The sequence below is a fragment of the Zerene cesonia genome, chromosome 24 (genome assembly GCF_012273895.1).
Source record: "Zerene cesonia ecotype Mississippi chromosome 24, Zerene_cesonia_1.1, whole genome shotgun sequence".
NCBI lineage: Eukaryota > Metazoa > Arthropoda > Insecta > Lepidoptera > Pieridae > Zerene > Zerene cesonia.
In genome coordinates, this window is record NC_052125.1 from 3,158,038 (window position 1) to 3,178,327 (window position 20,290).

The following is a 20,290-nucleotide window of genomic DNA, read 5'->3' on the forward strand; positions in this document are numbered from 1 at the left end:
AATAACCATAATATATTAATAAATTTTTTATTCTGGAGGTCAAGGACCCAATATATTTTTTATTTATTAACATTGTTTATTTACTAACGGAGCAAATCCAATGTATTCATTATACATTAAAAAGTATCGTAATTCATATTTAAAAGGCATAGACAATGCTTCAAACACGAACACTATGACATTAATAATACTTGCCTTTGCCCTTGCATAGATTATAGAAGCGATGTTTTGGTAAAGAAAGTTAATTTCGCTCCGCCATTTTGATTTCAACTTTCATTACAATTAAATGTATTTATATAATAGAGACTGGAGCTCACGACTACCGCGGGGAAATCTAATAGCCTATGCACTTATTCTACTAATATTATGATCGCTAAAGTTTATATGTATGGATGTTTGTTAATCTTTCATGCAAAAACTACTGAACCGATTGCAATAAAATTTGGTACGAAGACAGCTGGACAACTGGAATAACATATTGGCCACTTTTTATCCCGCTATGCCTACAGGATACGGACTTACGCGGGTGAAACCGCGGGCCGCAGCTAGTCCTTGTTAATATTGTAAAAGTGAGTCTGCTCATTTGTTTGTTATCTTTATTATAAGACTTGGCGATTTTATATTTTAGATTTTTAAAAGTTTCATATATATCCGATCAGCTGTTCTGCATATAATGTAACAAACAAGGGTGTGCATTTATATTATCAGTAGGTAAGGTAAGAATCCTACTAAACCTACTATTAATATTATAAATGCGAAAGTTTGTAAGGATGTATGTGTGTTTGTTGCTCTTCCACACAAAAACCAATGAACCGACCAACTTTTGATCCCGATATTCCTACGGGATACGGATTTATGCGGGTGAAACTGCGGGGCGCAGCTAGCAGCAGATAAGGTTAAGTCAAAAAGTAATCTATCAGGAACATGACCAGCAAGATGTGAAACCGGCTTGCTCGGCCATATGTGATAAACTCAAACATGTTGAAGAGTTATGCAATCTTAGAACCAGGCCACAGGATCCTGTGCAAACTATTACTTCCTTTATCTTTCATTAACATGTAATTGGCTGATTTAAAGATAAACCTTATTAAAATTTATATATATATATATATGTGCCTACATGATTAACTATCCGTCCCCTGGGCTTCGCCCGTGGTACATATATAGCAATAAGAATTCACGTACATATCCAAGAGAAAACATTTTTTTTTAAATTCGTAAAGTAATTTCTGATGTTAGCAAGTTCAAACAAACATCGAACAAACTCTCTGGCTTCATATATATCACAATATATTTCATGTGTGATGTATGCAGAAGAGATTTTGATTAAGGACAGCTTCGATTCGATGAAAGTTTTTTTTTTAAATTCTTTTATTTACGTTTTTATATATTTATTTACAATACACGGTTCGTGAAAGCAAATTGAAATCCTATTTTACTTCTTAACAGTTTAGTATTTTCAAAAAAAATTCTAAAACAAACCTTCCCTTTAACAAACATTCATATTAGTATGTATACTATAAGCACACATAAATTTCTAAGTGTTATGGTAATTATTTAATCAAACAAAAAACTGTCCAACAGATTTTGAATAAGCTTTTAACATAAATAGCGCATATTAAGTATAACGATTATATTTTATAACTTGAACGGCTAATTTCAAGCGAAGTCACGTTTGTAGCTAGTATAGATGAGTATAGATTGCTCCAAGAACACTCAAATGAAGGAAATTGCTTAAACTATGTCACTACAGACCAAATACGGTAACCTAAGCTATAACGGTACCTAAGTGTGAAAGAGAGACAAGTTTTTGTATGGTGATGACAGAGACAGATGTATATAGCACAGTTCCGCTTAAAGGCCTCTCATTCCGGATCCGCAAGCCACGGATTGAGATGAATTAGCGATTGCAAAAATTTGATTGAAATTTGAATTTTGTTCTAGAACAATACTTGGAACAGATAAAAAAGAATGTTGTCTATGAGTTTACGAGTTTCTATCCCCTAATCTGTATTGTACGTAAGTATTGGTGTTTATTAGTAAAACAATCTTTTGTCAATAATAAAACTAGATAATGTGTGTTCATTATGCTACGGTATAATTGTTTAAGTTGACGTTTGATATATGTACTGCGATACGAACGAAAATAATAAATATTTTGTACGAGAGAGTACTTCAAATATTTTAATATAAATACATATATTAGGTAAGTTTGTGAACGAATTTTATTTTTATCAAATATAATTTTTGGTATTTAAAACTAATTTAAAAGAATAAGCATGGAAATTACTCGCATTGTAATGAATTTTATATAAATTCAATAATGTGAGGATTAATATATTATTTACACATACTTATTATACTAACACATGCACAATATATATCATTAAGTTAACAGGAGTTAAGATAATGTATAATTTAAGGCTTAGAAGAGTGAACTACCTAAGAAAACATGTGGATGTCGCCAACTAACTACATAAATATTAGTTTTGATTTAACTAAGTTCAAGCAGCGTAGGCAGTGGAGGATCTAGGGGTGTCAACAAATCTTTAAAGTTACTAATATATCCTACTATCCTACTTCCTACTAATATTATAAATGCGAAAGTTTGTAAGGATGTGTGTGTGTATGTTACTCTTTCACGCAAAAACTACTGAACAGATTGCAATGAAATTTGGTATATAGACAGCTGGACAACTGGAATAACATATAGGCAACTTTTTATCACGATATTCCTACGGGATGCAAACTTACGCGGGTGTCCTGCGGGGCGCAGCTAGTATTTAATATATTCTTACATATCATGTTAATGTAGATGTTTTAAAAACCAAAATTCTATTGGCCAACTCCGTTTAGATCTGTTTCTTTTTATTGGATTAACTTTCACGATGATTCCTGATTGATATACTCTACAGGGGCCGCAGGAAGCGTCGGTTTTCGAACGGACAAACGAATGGATATCGAGAAACGGCTGGACAGACAGACAGACATACAGACGGACAGCAGAATCTTAATAATAGGGACCCCTTTTGGATAAAAACCTTTTGGAAAGTGGTGCATTTCCAGTCGTCCTTCACGCGATGAAAACCATACATAAATTTTTTTTTTTTGCACCAGTGCCAACCCTAACACAATGACATCATATCATAAATAGGTCTACAGTGACCTAAGCAAGAATGTGTACTTGACGGAAACAAAGTATAAGATAAAGGTACCTATTTGTTAGAATATAAATGCATAGCTAAGATAACTATATAGTTATAGATAATAAGCACATTATATATGTACATATATTAATCCTACTTAATATTATAAATGCGAAAGTTTGTTAGGATGTGTGTGTGTTTGTTGTTCTGTCACGTAAGATCTACTAAACCGATTGCAATGAACTTTGCTACGTAGATAGCTAGACATCTCGAATAACTTATAGGCAACTTTTCATCCCGATATTCCTACGGGATGCAGACTTACGCGGGTGAAACCGCGGGGCGCAGTCAGTCTAATATTATTTTGAAATATACCAATGGCGATAATATTGAATTTTGGGATTAAAAGTTACAGTGAAAAATGAGAAGTTAAGTGGTCGAATTTGAAGCACAAGAGGTGTCTTTAGTCTTGTTTAAAAATAAATTTATGTATACAATTTTTTCGTATAAATAAATATCTTATTTTTTGAGTAAGAATGATTTTTGTTGATACAATCTATATATATAAAAGAAAGTGGTGTTAGTTACACTATTTATAACTGAAGAACGGATCAACCAATTTGGCTGTAAATTTGTGCAGAGGTAGCTTGGACCCAGGAGACGGACATAGGATTTTTTATCCCGGAAATCCCACGGGAACGGGAACATGCGAGAAAATGCCCGGGTCTAAGTTTCCTGCGACTACGCGGGCATAGCCGCGGGCGGATAGCTAGTTTATATATATAATGGAATCAAGCGGAGTACGAACAAGGTAAATGACTTGAAACATGAATTTAAGCATAAACAACGTCGTACATAAATAAAATTTGACTTTCAAAGTACGTGCATTTAAATTTCTTTTGTCTCAACCACAAACTTGACTCACTGCTTGGCTATTTCGAATATAAATACACTAGCTGTGACCCGCGGTTGCAACCGCGTAAGTCCGTATCCCGTAGGAATATCGGTATAAAAAGTGCCTATGTGTTATTTCAGTTGTCCAGCTATCTACGAAGCAAAATAGTATTATTATTCACCAATAGATGTCAAGAAAAAAAAACACGAATAAAACACGAATATGACATTTTCTAAAAAAAATTCCTAGCTAGATCGATTTATCGCCCCCGAAACCCCCAATATACTAAATTTCATGAAATCGTTGGAGCCGATTCCGAGATTCCAATTATATATATATATATATATATATATATATATATATATATATATATATATATATATATGTATATATATATCTATATATATATATATATATATACAAGAATTGCTCGTTTAAAGGTATAAGATATGTATGACTGTATACATGTATACATGACTGTATTAAATAATACCATTTGAGTATCTGTTTATATAATTATGCGTGGTAGGATATCACTCATGTGACGTGAAATCCTACTAACATTATAAATGCGAAAGTTTGTAAGGATGTGTGTGTGTGTTATTTACTTTTTCACGCAAATCTACTGAACCGATTGCAATGAAATTTGGTACGTAGATAGCTGGACAACTGGAATATAATATAGGCAAGTTTTTATCCCCGTATCCCAACAGGATGCAGACTTGCGGGAATGTTAGCACCCTTACAAGATATCATATGTTTTGTTTTTAATTAACTGTGAAGCCACATTTGTATCAAGGTGCTAATCGATTGCTCTAGAAATCTATAAGGGGTGTTTAAATAAGCAATTATACATCAAAGAATAGACTAAAACAAAGACAATTTAGATGACATTTCATTTTCTACAATGACATTGACATAGTACGCCGTAATAGATGTCAAAGTATTGTATTACAAATGATTTTCTGTCATCGCTTTTTATATTATACGTCGTATATCGTCAAGCGTCGTAACGTATATTTATATATAGACTAGCTGCCTTACTCTTATCATTTAGGGGTATGAAAAATAGATGTTGGCCGATTCTCATAGATACCGGATAAGCACAAAAAATTTCATCAAAATCGGTCAAGCCGTTTCGGAGGAGTATGGCAACGAAAACTGTGACACGAGAATTTTATATATATAAGATTAGCTGCGCCCGCGGTTTCACTCGGGTAAGTCCATATCCCGTAGGAATATCGGGATAAAAAGTTGCCTATATTTTATTCCAGTTGTCCAGCTGTCCACGTACCAAATTTCATTGCAATCGGTTCAGTAGTTTTTGCGTCAAAGAGCAACAAACACACACACATCCTTACAAACTTTCGCATTTATAATATTAGTAAGATTAGTAGGAAGGATTATTCACATTTATGATATTAGCAGGATTTATAATATTAGAAGGATTGTGCGTACAAGTTGACTACAAAGTAGGCACTTGCATAATAATAATTTGCGCAAAGATATTCTATTATAAGGTACAAGAGATAAACAATGGAGTTGTGGTTTCAACGAGGTTTTGCACTAACACGCTAAAGCGTTGCGAAATATCTGAGAATCTATTATAACTAGGTCTCTGTTACCATAACTGCGCCTACTCTAGTACTTTCATAAAATTTGGAGTAATGTTTCTTTGTAAATGATCTCTTTGTATACCTTTTGGCGCCTCGGTATGGTAATTATATACCCAGAGGTGTAAGAGTGTGTTAGATTTAGTCTGGGAAGGAAAGGTCACGATCTAATGAAACAAATCATTTGACTTTAGCTAGCTTCCATCTATCGAGATGGTAGTTTAATTGAAGTCAACAAATTTGAACAACAAACACAGAAATAAGAGGTGAAAATTGGTTCAAGCTCAACGGTTCAAAAAGGGTTAATTTAAAAAATATCTAATGACCATTATTACTCTTCATGTACAAACCTCTGTTGGGATTTATATGAAATTTAATATAGACATAGATTATAGACTGGATTTACATATAGGCTACATTTTATTCAAGTACCAAGCGAGTGAAACCGCAGGTTCCAGCTAGTCATGTAACAATCTTGGATACCAATGGATACTTAGTGGCGTGTTTAAAATCTTCCCACAAGATAACTGAATCACCGTTCAATGAAGCAGAGATAATTTACAAACTCGTTAGGAAAGTAAGTAACACGGATATTTCTTAGAACTTGTAGGGTGAGGGTTATTGGGCAGCCATACATCATACAGCTATCCGGAACATCTGTTTTATACAAATTTATGTAAGATTGTTGTATTCAGAATGACAGTATAACATAATAATGAATTGTCAGCATTTATTTACTTTCTAGAAGCTTAGAATAATGATAAAAACATAAAACATGTCTTTTAAAAGCACCACGGATCATAAATAAATACAGTCAAAAAGCAATTTGTGTCAATTGGGTTTCGTGGTTTTTAAGTTGTCTTTTTAGCTGTAATGACAATGACTAAGTCTGCTTACCTACTTCGTTCTGCTATTATAAACGCGAAAGTTTATGGATGGATGTATTTTATTATTTCGTGTCAGAAGAATTGGGACTTTTCGGAAATAAATTTGTCACCCAGATAGGCTGTATATATCTAAAATTATATAGGCTTTATTTAATTCAAACAAAGCCATAAACTGAGGCTATTGTAAAAATTAACTATCTAATATATAAAATTCTCGTGTCACAGTTTTCGTTGCAATACTCCTCCGAAACGGCTTGACCGATTCTTATGAAATTTTGTCTGCATATCGGGTATGTTTGAGAATCGGTTAACATCTATTTTTTATACCTCTAAATGATCAGAGTAATCAGAACAGCGTTTGCCGGGTGCAGCTAGTATTCTGTATATATTTTAAAAGGCTTAGGCCAAACCTGCAGTCCACCTTTTTTGGAAACATTCGCTCAAATTATTTCATTAGCATTAGAATTGTCTGAATATTTACAACACTTGTGGTCGTCCAGTGATCACAATTCATACAAATAATTTTCGCAAAAAGAGTACAAAGTTATTAACTAACAAATTTAATTTTTTGTCTTTAATCATACAATTAACTAACGTATATATATGACTTGGTTCTTATAGAGGTCACGAGTAAAACGTGCTATATAAATCAAACGTGGAATCATTTGTAGTGTACAACAAAGCTTTGCTTAATTTCAATTAGGTCAAAATAAATATGATCATAAAATTCATTAACAGGATGCACGCTCTCATCCATTAGGTAAGCACATATAAACCTAAAATAAAAATACGTTCCAAATTTAATTTAAATGAAAGTTCACCGGAACTTAACACAACCGGTTAATCACTGGATGAACAGTTTGCACACACCAACGGTAACATAACACGGCTCCAATTAATCTATTACGAAAGTGGTGAAAACTCGTGTTTGTTATAAATCAAGACAGTTTATAAAACAAACTAATAAACCCTTAGAGAAAGCGGATATTACAACAACAAAAAACTCACCTGGTTTACTAGATTTCACTCAACGAAAACACTTAACTTAAAACCTCTTTTTACACTAAACAAAGGCGCACCTGCAAACGGAACAATCGCTTTGCATAACCGTTAAAGAACATAAAACACTTCCATTCATAAAACAAAAGTTTGCGGAATTGTGATTCGTTTTTGATTTGTTCTTTTTACAAATTCAAATTTGGAATAGAACGTTCGTCACGTGCGCACACGACGGGCCCCCGCGTTCAACTGGTTATACCTATTATGATTCAGACAGAAATGAGAATGTGGTGGTTCAAGCGGTTAGGCCAACCTTTTCCCATCATAACCCTATAATGAACTTAATAGCAAGACACATAGGGTACTAATTTCTATATCGAAACGTGTCATGGTATTGTAATTATGCTTGATCATGATAAACATTAGTTTATCGGCTTAGCTATACAGTAGAAAATAAAAAGGCATGATTGTATGATGGTAAAAAAGCAATTGTTTTGCCATGTTCATTATGTTGCTGATAACGTTAATGACATGTATTTTGATCGTAAATTGTTCTCTTCTAATTATGACTAGCCATAAAAAGATGACGTTTATATCGATTATATATTCAAATGCGATAGATGTTAATGAATACCTATTCAATGTCATTATATATATCTATATCATTGAACAGTGCATTTTAATAATTGGAGATTTCAATCAGCCGTTTCTAGGATAAGCGCGAACAAACTGGCAAACAAACAGAATAAAATGGTTAAACAGCCGATTAAGATGAAACTTCGCTTCGACACGAATTGGACCAGCGCCAAGGAAGGTACCACACAACCACAGATCGGCGTGAAATAGTAGCATGAGCATGCTACTTACTGTGTTTCGTGCCTAAAGTGGGGGAGATGGAGGCTCATATCCTCCCTTTCCATCCCACTATCAATTCCATCATCAATCCACTCCTTATCCCTTCCATGAAAGTAGGCATCGTATTTTGCGGCGGCCCTACCTCAATGTTTATGGGCGATGGTAATAGCTTCCAATCAGGCGAACCACCAACTCGGTTGCCCGCTATGACATAAATAACGAAATTTTTACATAGAAGAACGCCACGGCCGCAGCTTGTATGCACGTAGATGTAGTATCATTATATGGGAACAGTTTTTAGTTCATTATCCCACATACGGGCGTTAACCGTTAACCCCTATGACTGTAAATCTATTTGCAATGTTTACTACACGGACTAAATAAATCATTATTTTTAACAAAAACCTAAACCGCTTCCAAAATGTCAGAGCTAGACCAAACTTAAATAGGACCACTAGAAAGACCCCAGATTTCAAATAAAAAAAGTGTCATGAAAATCTATCCATCCGGTAAAATATTATGAAGTTACAAACAAAAAACTGTTTTTTTTGTGCTTCGTTCTTCTTTTTTGAAGATGGTTATAAAAGTATGTATGTAAATATTACTGAAACAAGCTTAGATGACCTTTTTGGTGTAGTAGTTAGTGCTTGAAGGTTGTGTAGTTCATGGGTGCGAACTCATAATAATCCTACTAATATTATAAACGCGGAAGTTTGTATGTATAGCTGGATAGATGGATGTATGGATGTTTGTCACTCTTTCACGCGAAAACAGGTAATCGTATCCGTATGAAATTTGTTACAGAAATAGATCATAATCTGGATGAGCACACCGGCTGCTTTTTATCCGGGTACCAAACCAGTGACGCCACGGGTTAAAGCTAGGCTTTCCACTAATTTCAACGTTAAAAAAATCGATCAGTGAAACAACACAAAATCTTTATAGGTACATACAAATATTATGATGAAGTCCCAAAAATTTAAACAAATAACAGAATAGGATTATAACAACTATTATAATCGACTGTAATAAAAAGCGCATTTGACAAAATTTATATGAACCTTGGCTTTCTATCCGTGACTTTGCCCACGTAGTGTTTGGAAAATGCATACAGTGTCGGGGTTTTACCCGGCCATTTCTAATTCCCGTGGAATTTCCGGGATAAGAAGTAGTTTCCTTTATCGAGTATAAAACTGTGTTGTCCCAAATTTTATCCAAAGTTTAGGTGGAAAGAAGAGAAAGACAGGCAGAGCAACTTTCAAACTATAATCTTAGTAAAGAATAAAATTGTATAAAAATTATTTTACCCATGCAAAGTCTGTTTTTCATTGACTATAACTTAGACACGCCTATTAATAATAACTAATTTACCTCATCCAGTTACACACGATCTGTGTTTTTGATCAAAATGCATATCTCGTAATTGAATCTAAAATAGACTACGATACTATACACGAACGCTACGAGTGATTGAGTTCCTTATTCACTATGCGTAAATAAACGTTTGGTGTGCTCCAAGGTGCCGTTTTAGGTCCGTGTTTATATATGACTAGCTGCGCCCCGCGGCTCCACCCGCGTAAGTCAATATCCCGTAAGAATATCGGGATAAAAAGTTGCCTATATGTTATTCAAGTTGTTCAGCTGTCTACGTACCAAATTTCAGTGCAATCTGTTCAGAAGTTTTTGCGTGAAAGAGCAGCATCCTTACAAACTTTCGCATTTATAATATTACTAGGATAGTATAAGTATATAATATAATGTATGGCATTGATGTGTTGGCTTTTTTATTGCATGAGAACCGAGTAGTAAAGTGTTTTGTTTTGTAAAGTGATTCAATAATTTGCCTTGTTTATAACGCATGCAAAATAAATAAAACATAAAGGTCATTCAAAATGATAGAGACGCAAAATTCAGCAAAACGACGTAACTAATTAACATACTAAATATATTTTACTTTGTATTAAACTCAAATATTGATTTATTAAACTGGTAAAGTGAGCTCTGAGTCAACTTTATCAACAAGATTAAAAATTTCATAAACAATATCCTGAGCTTAATTATTCAATGAGCGCAAGTAGAGAACCTCTTTTTAAACAAACTTTTTTTAAATTCTATATTATCTATGCTGTTAGTGTCAGCCGAATGTCAATACGTTCTACAGTTTGGTATTCAGTTTTGGATAATTTATTTGTTTTATAGGCGATATTTATCATGGCTTATTGGTAATTATTCAATAAATATTCATACTATTTTGCTATATGTAGCTAGATTATTACAGATAAGACCTGTAAGATTTTTAATACCACCAAATGGTTCGGTTCAAATAAACTAAAAAAGTCTTGGCTGGAGCAAAATTCTCACGCAAAATGTTTGCCATTAAAAATCTTTCATTTCTAAATGTATAATATTCGCGTTAAATCAAATACAAGAACTATGCTTGCCATAAATTAGATCCGCGTCACAAATAAACTAAACGGTTCCCATTTCTGTATTCGTTGTTTTCTAAACGTAGTATATATATATCAGAATTATAATTTGTTTAAAGTATAATTTGTTCAATGACTCTAACGGTAATATTTTCTTGTGTTTGATTTTACGCGAGTACTATACATTTGGAAATTAAAAACTTTTTAACGGATTTTAAACGCGATTTATTATACATTATATTATTAACCCGACGTTTCGAACACTTTACAGCGAGCGTGGTGTCGATCGTTCAGTCTCCCCGTGACCACTAATATTACAAATCCGAAAGTGTTTAAGGATGTGTGTTTGTACTCTTTCATGCAAAAACTACTGAACCGATTGTAAAGAAGTTTGGTACGTAGACAGCTGGACAACGGGAATAACATAAAGGCAACTTTTAGAAATTAAAAACTAGTCTCGTCGTGACCACGCTCGCTGTAAAGTGTTCGAAACGTCGGTTTAATAATATAATGAATAAATCGCGTTAAAAAGTTTTTAATTTCTAGACTCTAACGGTCCTATGATAAAAATAATAAAGAACATATTTCAGTTGTTCGCAGTGCAGTTTCAAGGCGCAATTCGAAAGTGCACTATCTATGCATCACCAGTTGCACCACGAAGCGCACGACTGGGATTTCAAGACCATAAAAGGGACTGAAGTAAGAATTTGATTTTAGCAATCGTTAGAAACTCTAAATTTTGGTTTGATAGAAGGAGGATATTATATGCATGTATTCAGCCGGAATGACCGTCTCCTTGGTACAGTGATTAACGCGTGAGCGTAGAACCGAGGGGTCCTGGGTTCATTTCCCGGTGGGGACGTACAGAAGAAAAATGTCTCGCTCTGGTAGGACACAGAAGGCTGATCACCTACTTGTCCGTAAAGAAAATCGATCAGTGAAACAGATGTTCATCATCTGCCCCATACCCCACTAGGGGACACGGGACTTCACTTTATTCAGCCGGAATATTATTACACGGGAGTTAATTGTTTTTTCGCATTTTTCTATGATAGCATAATTTCCAATTAATAAAATATTTAACTGCTTTTTCACCACCAATAAACTTCTTAGTTCTACGATATTAATATTTATTTTTGATGTTGATCTGTTTTGTATTATTATTTCTATTGATGTCCTATGTTCATAGGCATAAACCTTACCAAAAAAATTCACATATCAATCTATTAGAGTTAATGTGGTCTCTGACATTCTAATGAAGGTACTTTTTTCATTATCAGGTTAAATCAAATACAATTCCATTGGAGAGAGTCTACAATAGTAAGGATATAGGCAATAAATGTAAGTGTCATATTCCAAAATATATCACCATAATACAAGTAGTACCTACTATTAATAATAAATTGGTGAAACAGTTTGCGCGTTAAGCATATTAGTGATGGATTTGACTCGTTTTTTTATACTAAAATATTATATTTTATACTATATTTCTTGTTAAAAAAAAATATATTGTTTACAACGACATCTATGTTTAGCACTAGGAAGGACATCGTCAGCGACGCGATTGTTCGAGAAACTGCGCGCACGCATCTGTCGAAGCAAGACGCTTTTCCCGCATCCAGAGGAAGGCAATAACCTTAACGTTGTCAACTTTGTAAGAACCGCTTCGTGATTTTGCCTGTAACGTTGAATGCTGAAAAGCTTTTGATATTTAACCTTAACTATATATCACTGAAAACATATGGGTCGTCTTCTCTACACGGTGAGAAAATTCATAGCTTTGTGACTCAAAAAAATATAAAGTCTTAGATTTCGACACGAGTTTTGAGCGCGTTGAATTTTCTGAAATTTTTATTGCTATTCATTTTGTATTGTTTATCTTCATTAATAATATAAAGAGAAAAGTTTCGTTACTTTGTATGTTTGTAACGTTGTAACTCAAAATCCACTAAACCTACTTCAAAAATTGTTTCACCATTAGCTGCAACAATCAAGCAAGCTGCAACATCATTGAGTGCCATAGGCTATGTATGTACCACGAGCGAAGCTAGTGCTCAATAAGGGGACCTAGGTTGTATACCAAGCATTCCAATACTCATTCGTTCAACATGATGCTTATTGGCCAAAGCATAGCATTATGGCGACAGATTGCAGCAATAAGAAACCTTAAAAAATGTAAATTGTTAATTTTTATATGCTACTAGCTGTTGCCCGCAGCTTTGCTCGCAGGGTCTTAATAAATTTTCATGGTACAATCTTTCATCGGATATTTTATCCCCTTGGGGGCAGAATTTATCAAATCTTTTCTTAGCGGATGCCTAAGTCATAAAATCTATCTACATGCCAAATTTCAGCCCGATCCGTCCAGTGGTTTGGGTTATGCGTTGTTAGATCACTATCAGTCAGTCACCTTTGCTTTATATATATTTAGATGCAATAAATATTTTCGTAAAGGATCTATCAGCCCAAAGCGAATGCACGTCTAAAGCGATGCAAGGCCTCCCGTCCTGTTGCAGTGGCGTATCTGATGGGATCAACGAGTCTCGCAAGGAGATATTCTCTTGCCACTTATGTTCCTTTGATGCGGATCGGTTTGTTTGCAATATTTTCATATATGTACTACACTAGCTTTTGCCGGCGGCTTTGCACGAGTTAAATTCGGAGTAAAACCCATTTCCCCACTTTTTCATCTATGTTATTATACATAAATACCTTCCTTTCGAATCACTCCTATTAAAAAAACCCCATCAAAATCTGTTGCGTAATTTTAAAGATCTAAGCATATGCTTAGATCTTTAAAATCGCAATCTGTTTGTCTATATAGACAAACAGATTGCGGAAAGCGACTTTGTTTCATCTATGTACCAAATTTCACACAGATCCGATCAGCTGCTTTTACGTGAAGGAGAAACAAACTATCATTCTTGCAAACTTTCACGTTTATATCATTAGTACGATAAAAGTAATGGTCACAAAAAGAATGGAGTTAGCTCAAGTTAGTTAAAAATTTGGCTTGTACCTACCTTGAACATACCTTTCATAAAATCTTTGATTACCTTTTTAATAATGTAACAGATTTCTTATAGTTGTTCTTGGTTTGATTCGTAGCAGAAATTATCTAAATACATACATTTAATTTCAGAATAACAGTCCTCGATCGTCACCTTCTAAATGACCACAAAATCGGCCTAGAGAATCTTTTAAAACTAGTAATGGCGAAAACGAAAGACGGACTTTCCGACGAGAAACCGGCTCAGATGTACGGCATCCGACAACCGTATTACAGACCGCCGGACGATATAATAGAAAACGGAGAATTCATCATAGAAACTGTAACTCCAAAGATAAAAATCTTGAAGCATGCCGCAGTTAATACCGACCTTAAGTATGCGGACATACCAGACCTGACTGACAATTGCAAAGTGATATCTCGCGAAATAGAGAAACTGTTCGAAGTGCCGCTAGAGAACACTGACAAAGACGCGTTTTACGTTAAGATGCAGACTCTGAATGAGTGTATGTGTAAGTTCGTGGACTCCTCCAACACTCTCAAGCGGGTGTTGACGAAGGAATTTGTGCAAAAGAAGAATATGGATCGTACGAATAACGAACCGTTTTTTGAACTCGGTTTGGGGGAGTGAGTAGGGTTGGAATATTATTTTAGTCTAAGAATCTGTTTTGTAACGACATTGGTGAAAATTATTAAGGGCATGAAAAATTTGTGTTTTTGTACATGTGTTTGTAATTTTTTTCACATCGGACCGTTTTTAAAAATTCTTTTACTATTAAAGTCGCATCTTCACTGAGTGCTATAGGCTTTATATACCACGGGTGGAGTTGGGGTAGATGGGTATTTTATAATGCACAACGTAAGGACACAATTTTATCAATATAAGAATTCTATTTTATATGCATATGCAGGGACGATTATGTTAGCGTTTAGTTTCTGACATTACACTTAATCTTGGGTAAAGGGGTAAATTATGTTAACAAATAAATTTCTGTTAACATTTCAGTCGAGAGTCACCTAGGGATTGGGAGAGGGCTCACAGCGAAAAACTGGAGAGGAACCGAAGTAAGCACCCTGAAACCAGGTGAGTAATCTAGGAGGATGGTCCATATTTACATTCCATTTTCCATATTAAATATGTGCGAAAATTAGAACATTGTATAAAAAAATTTATGGTTTTAATAAATTATGTGAGACTCTTATTTGAAATTCATCCAATTGTCCCTGAATTTTTTTGTGGCGTATTCTTGATAACGCATTTTTTTTTTATTTCCAGGAGCGATAGACTGAAATTATCTTCAGATAGTTTTTACTTTTGAGAAATGTTCTTAGTACTTGTATAACGGTAAACTATAACGATAAACGGTATTTTAATAAAGAAATATAATTATTATCGTGTTTTAATGTAAAATAGAAACATTTAATATAAAAAAAAACTATCAACTTCTTTCTGCTCGCATCTCGCCAAGTTTGTGTAATCTCTGACAATGTTCGCAAATACTGGATTTAAAATGTTGGTAATGGTAACACATGTACATGCATTCAGCGCACCTTTCCGATCTGCAACATCGGTCGATTCGATTGTGTTTTGTGTTGATTTTTAATCCCGAATCACCACTCGACATCTCGTAATCTTGGCGCATTTTTGCATCCGCCTCTTCATAGTTTTCAGTTTTAACAACTGGTAATATACGGGGACCACTACGAATTAACGGTCTATTAGAATCATTTCGGTCATCTAATTTACGGACAGTGGCGAACATTCGATTGACTTCTTCAATTGCGTCTTTGGATTTAGTTTTTTCTTTCAAAGAGTGTTTCAGTTCTTCCAATTTCATTTGCGGGATAGACGACGATTTATGTTTGGATAACGATATCTTCTTTTCGACTTGTGGTTCAAAATTTAAGATTGTGAACTTTTCACCGTTATATTTATTACTACCTTCAATTGTATAATGAAATGTTTCGCTGATCGATAAATTTGTCTTTCTAATAAGTTTGACTGCGTTCGTATTAACACTTGCATCTTTGGTTATGGGGATTTTAGCTTTGGCATCTAAACTCTTTTTAGTTTGGAACGCGTTTAAAACTTCATTAAGTAAAGTAATGCTATGTGGAATATCTGACTGTGATGTTTGTACATGCTTTGTTTTAAATTTATCGCGACTATCTGCTTTTGCAGTATCTGATAGATCAGTGTGCATTGGGATAACTCCACATTGACAAATAGGACAGGATTTTGCGACACGTTTGTTGACTTCATCGTTTCTAAATACATTTGCAGGTCTTTTATTCAAGCAAATGGAACATATGAATCTGTTTTGAGCAGATATATCAGGCTTTTGATGCGTAGTCATGTTTTCATGATTCATCTTTTTATTATCTTTCTTTGTGTGCGTGTAATATGTTATATCTATATTAATTCTTCGATAATAATCCCTTGATATCATAAAGAATGTAAGTCCTGGAAAATAGAGTTGAATAAAAATTTTGATGTTTAGTAACACTTTCTCATAATTACAAGCCACTCGCCCTGACTCGCCAGGTTGGCCCGGAATACGAATAAAATATATGATGTCGACTATAATGTAAATGAAATTGGAACACCGGTTCAATAGTCTTTGAGTCTATCATTAATGCGATTTGTTATTAATAAAACAAAGACAAAATGATTTATTCGATCTCTATAATTTTAGTGCAGATTTATAGGAAACACAATTATATAATAGGTGTACTCATTCTAACATATCTATTATGTCCAGTAGTAGACATTATTTACTAGGGTAAATAATACATTTGATGGTCACATTTTAACTTACCATATAAATATTTCGTAAAATATGGTGTTACTGCTGATAAGAAACTACTCTATTAAATACAATATAAAAAATGCACAAGAATAATTAATAAAAATGTAAATAATAATGAAGTAGGTGTACTTATAAATGACATTGACAAAAAGCCAATGAATAAGTCTTGTGTAGTATATTATGTAAATCGTAAAAGTAAACTTGTACAAATATTATTCTTCAATAAATTAAATAAAAGTTTAACAATATTAGTTGTAGAAAGTAAAAATAAATTTACCGAACACACTAAAGGAAAATCACACATAGACAAATAATTAAACAACAATTAAAGCTGAAAATAAAGAAGGAAATCACGTCAATTTTGAGAGCAATCAAAGAAAACAGAAAAATTCTAGTTAAAATAAATATGTCGCTTATTTCGTAGAAAGCACAAAAAAATGCGCACAAATAGAAAAATTATGATAAATAAGAAGAAATGAAAAATAGTAAAGGTGTTTATGTTACAAAGAGGGATTTGAAAGCTTACAATCGGAATTACGAGCTATATTCTAGCAGGATTGTAAGGGGAGAGCGAGATTTCAATGAAGACTATGAGGTATACAAAGATTTCTCATGTCAGTACAACAGTAAAAGGGACAACGTCATATGCACTTGCAAAAAGACTAACCACCGAAGCCTTAGATACTATATGTCACCTCGTCAGATCTATAGAACTCAAGAGAGGTACCCTGCTTGGAAAAGTTTTACTGAAATTGGCGTAGGTAGTATCAAGACTTTACCTAAACGTAGAACAAGACGAATTTATTTGCCGGAAACAGACGATAGAGGTGTTGGAAATTCCGATAAATCATTATTATTCGAACGTGAGTTAATTCTCATATAAACATACTAGTTTTAATCCGCGTTTCATCCGTATCAGGAATATCTATTCCCGCTTTTGCTGCATACACTACAGCACTGCTCCTAGCTGTTGCATGATTTAACATTCCATATAGTCTTCATAAATAAATGAACATTTCATTTTACATTAATTCACAGCATTTTTCAATTCGATGAATTACAGTAATTCCTCTAAATTTAGCGCTTTCAACCAAATGATGTTCGTAAGCGAAATTAATTTACTTTCAGCTATATATACGTTTCAATTAAAAGTTGATTATTTCAGAAAAGAAAAGACGCAACGATACCAGTTATTATGATCAAAAAAGAACGTCATCTAAATGTGTTGGAGGTATTATAGAAACAATTACGGCATCTGTTATTAGCAAAAAATTATCACCAATTGTCCAAACGATATCTTGTGCAACAAGCCCAATAGATTTGATTATTGCATCAAAACAACTAGTGAAAAGTACTGATACTTATAAGGTTAATAAAAATATTGTAGCACAAATTGAATACAGCCTAAAACGTGACAGTGCAATTAATCAAACAATTAAAGTGGAAAAAGAAAATTCCAAAATAAATATGCTAGAAGATAGAAATGAAGTTAAGCCGAAACCAGTACAGCAAACAAAATTAAAAACAGTCGAAACTTGCACAGAAAAGATGGAAAAAGACTTTTCCTCGGATTCTCTAGTTCAACATGTTCACAATTTAGAAAACCCTAGTATCGACAAACAGATCAGAGCTTCAATAGATCCAATGGAAAATAAACTAGAAAGAGAATACAGAAAAATGTTTGCAACCAAAGAAGAAAACTCATCCACCCAGCAAAGTATAGATAAGCCAGTGTCAGATTTAAAAAGTGCTTCCATTTTGCGACGACGTTTCGAAGCACTAAGAAGAGGGTTGACTAAAAAAGAAGATTCAAAGAAGGATATCGTTACTGAAAAGAATTCCAGTCAAAGAAGTGTTCATAGTCGAAAAGACGTTTCTATAGCTTCCGACCCACCATCTTTGGAACCAAAGTCATATTCTAACACAAAAATATACAGTCCATACACTTCATTTACTAATCCTTACAAATATGTCAACAGTCCTGTTGTCTCGAAAAAGAGATCCCCCGGAAAGAAGCAAGATATTAGCTCAAACTGGTCTACAGATGTAGTAGATAGCGACTGTCAAGGCGTAAAAGGTATGTTCAAGCTGTGGGGAAAAAGATTTAATTTTGAGGATGATACGTACAAGAAACCGAGTCCAAAAACATCAGTCTATGCTTCAAGGAAACCTGAAAAGAAAATTGAAAAAGGGACGCCAGCTAAAGTTGTTGAAGAGAAAAAAGGTGGAAAGAAATTTTTCTTCTTCAGAAAACGTAGTAAAGATAAGGCGAAACAAGTTTTTAAAACTAAAAAAGGCGTAACAGCTGGCCGCTGCGAAGTTGAAGACGGGCTAACAATTAAAATAGGCGCCAAAGAATATCCAACTGAAATAATACAACCAGATTCCAAAATCGATCATAACTTTGAAGATTACGACAATATTTTGAAAAAATCGTGGCTACGTACTTTCCTCACGAGTAAAGTTGATTCAAGGAGAAGCGTTCAAATTAGATGGAACAACAATATGTACGCAACCAGTAGTAGTACAATATTTGAACTTTTAGACTGTGTTTACAAAAATACTGGACTTGTAATTCGATCAAAGAGTGACGTAACAACAGGGGAATCATCAAACTATTACTCACGACATAAACATGGGGCAAAATTTATGCAGAAAAACATACAAGCGTGGATGATTCCTACAACTATCTATCCGCAATATCCAAAAGTAGATCTTATAAAGACTGACGTTAGAAAGGATAAGAGCCGAAACATCAAATTGAGCTATTCTGATAGAAAATGGTGTATTGACAGATCTCAGCGAGGAAACAAGCTCGAATTAGTCTTACATTCAAAGAACTTTATAAAAACAGGGAAAAATAAAAGTTCCGAGTACATTCTAATTGATATACCAAAGGGTTACTTCACCGAATCTCTGACGCTAAACAATGTCCGATCTAGCGATGAGGAAGTTTATAAAATCACAGACTACGAATCACCAAATTCGAACACGAATTATAGTCAGCGGAATAAAGACAATTTCGATATGGGTGATCACGTTCATAACGGCGCACAAGTTACACTTAGTGTAAAAGATATGAATGTAAAATCCACAATCATTGAAACCTTAATTAAGACGCCACCTTTGTGTAGGGACGTAACTATCCAAGGGAGTCAAGTATATATCCCTAAGCTTTGCGATGTTATTGGAGTTGGGATTATAACCCAAAGAGATATACGAGATATAAAGAAACCAATGTGAGTAATTTTTGGATTTAATTTTTGGCTTTTAGGAAGTCAATTTTAAAATTCTTAAAGGTGCAATTAATATATTTAATTTCAGATTGAAAATGCAAGATGACGTGACGGATTCCGAATCAGTACCTAAATTGCTACCTCAGAAGAAATGCGAGCTGGCTGAGAGTTATCTCCAAGATTATTATCGTCATTGGATTCCTTTAGGTATTGATCTATTTTCGTGGTGCGTTAGCGACACAAACTTAAGGTGCTCCTCCGAATACGCTTCAAGAACCACATTGAATAATCAAGGAGACGTATCCAAATCCTGTCCAAACATTTTCGAAGATTTCCAAACATCAAATATAGTGTCATCGTGCAATACTTCATCCTGTAGTCACTGTTATCCTTTCGAGGAGGGGAAAAAACAG

General features: G+C 34.0%; 3 protein-coding genes across 3 annotated transcripts in view; 1 reads left to right on the forward strand and 2 right to left on the reverse strand.

Moving 5' to 3' along the window:
• Positions 1-7,794, reverse strand: part of LOC119836390 (PTB domain-containing adapter protein ced-6) — a 56,228-nt gene extending 48,434 nt beyond the window's left edge. The window contains exon 1 of the mRNA XM_038361696.1: positions 7,550-7,794. The gene's annotated coding sequence lies outside the window, so the exon portion shown is untranslated. The remainder of the gene's footprint in view (positions 1-7,549) is intronic.
• Positions 7,795-10,606: 2,812 nt separating this feature from the next.
• Positions 10,607-15,176, forward strand: LOC119836364. The gene is made up of 8 exons (XM_038361669.1): positions 10,607-10,617; positions 11,412-11,520; positions 12,102-12,162; positions 12,357-12,475; positions 13,276-13,412; positions 13,964-14,458; positions 14,838-14,915; positions 15,108-15,176. Exons 1-8 carry the CDS (start codon positions 10,607-10,609, stop codon positions 15,148-15,150), a joined length of 1,053 nt encoding a protein of 350 aa, XP_038217597.1. The 3' UTR covers positions 15,151-15,176.
• On the reverse strand, positions 15,160-16,188 carry LOC119836365. The gene is made up of 2 exons (XM_038361670.1): positions 15,383-16,188; positions 15,160-15,181 (listed from the first exon to the last, which is right to left on the reverse strand). The coding sequence occupies exons 1-2, from the start codon at positions 16,186-16,188 to the stop codon at positions 15,160-15,162; spliced, it is 828 nt and encodes a 275-aa protein (XP_038217598.1).
• Positions 16,189-20,290: the final 4,102 nt, after the last annotated feature.

Coding starts and splice junctions, on each gene's coding strand:
- LOC119836364 (XM_038361669.1), top strand. Junction 12,476..13,275: donor ACCTTAACGTTGTCAACTTT/GTAAGAACCGCT, acceptor ATTTTCGTAAAG/GATCTATCAGCCCAAAGCGA. Junction 14,916..15,107: donor AGTAAGCACCCTGAAACCAG/GTGAGTAATCTA, acceptor TTTTATTTCCAG/GAGCGATAGACTGAAATTAT.
- LOC119836365 (XM_038361670.1), bottom strand. CDS start 16,188: ATGACTACGCATCAAAAGCCTGATATATCTGCTCAAAACAGATTCATA. Junction 15,182..15,382: donor CGATGTTGCAGATCGGAAAG/GTGCGCTGAATG, acceptor TTATCGTTATAG/TTTACCGTTATACAAGTACT.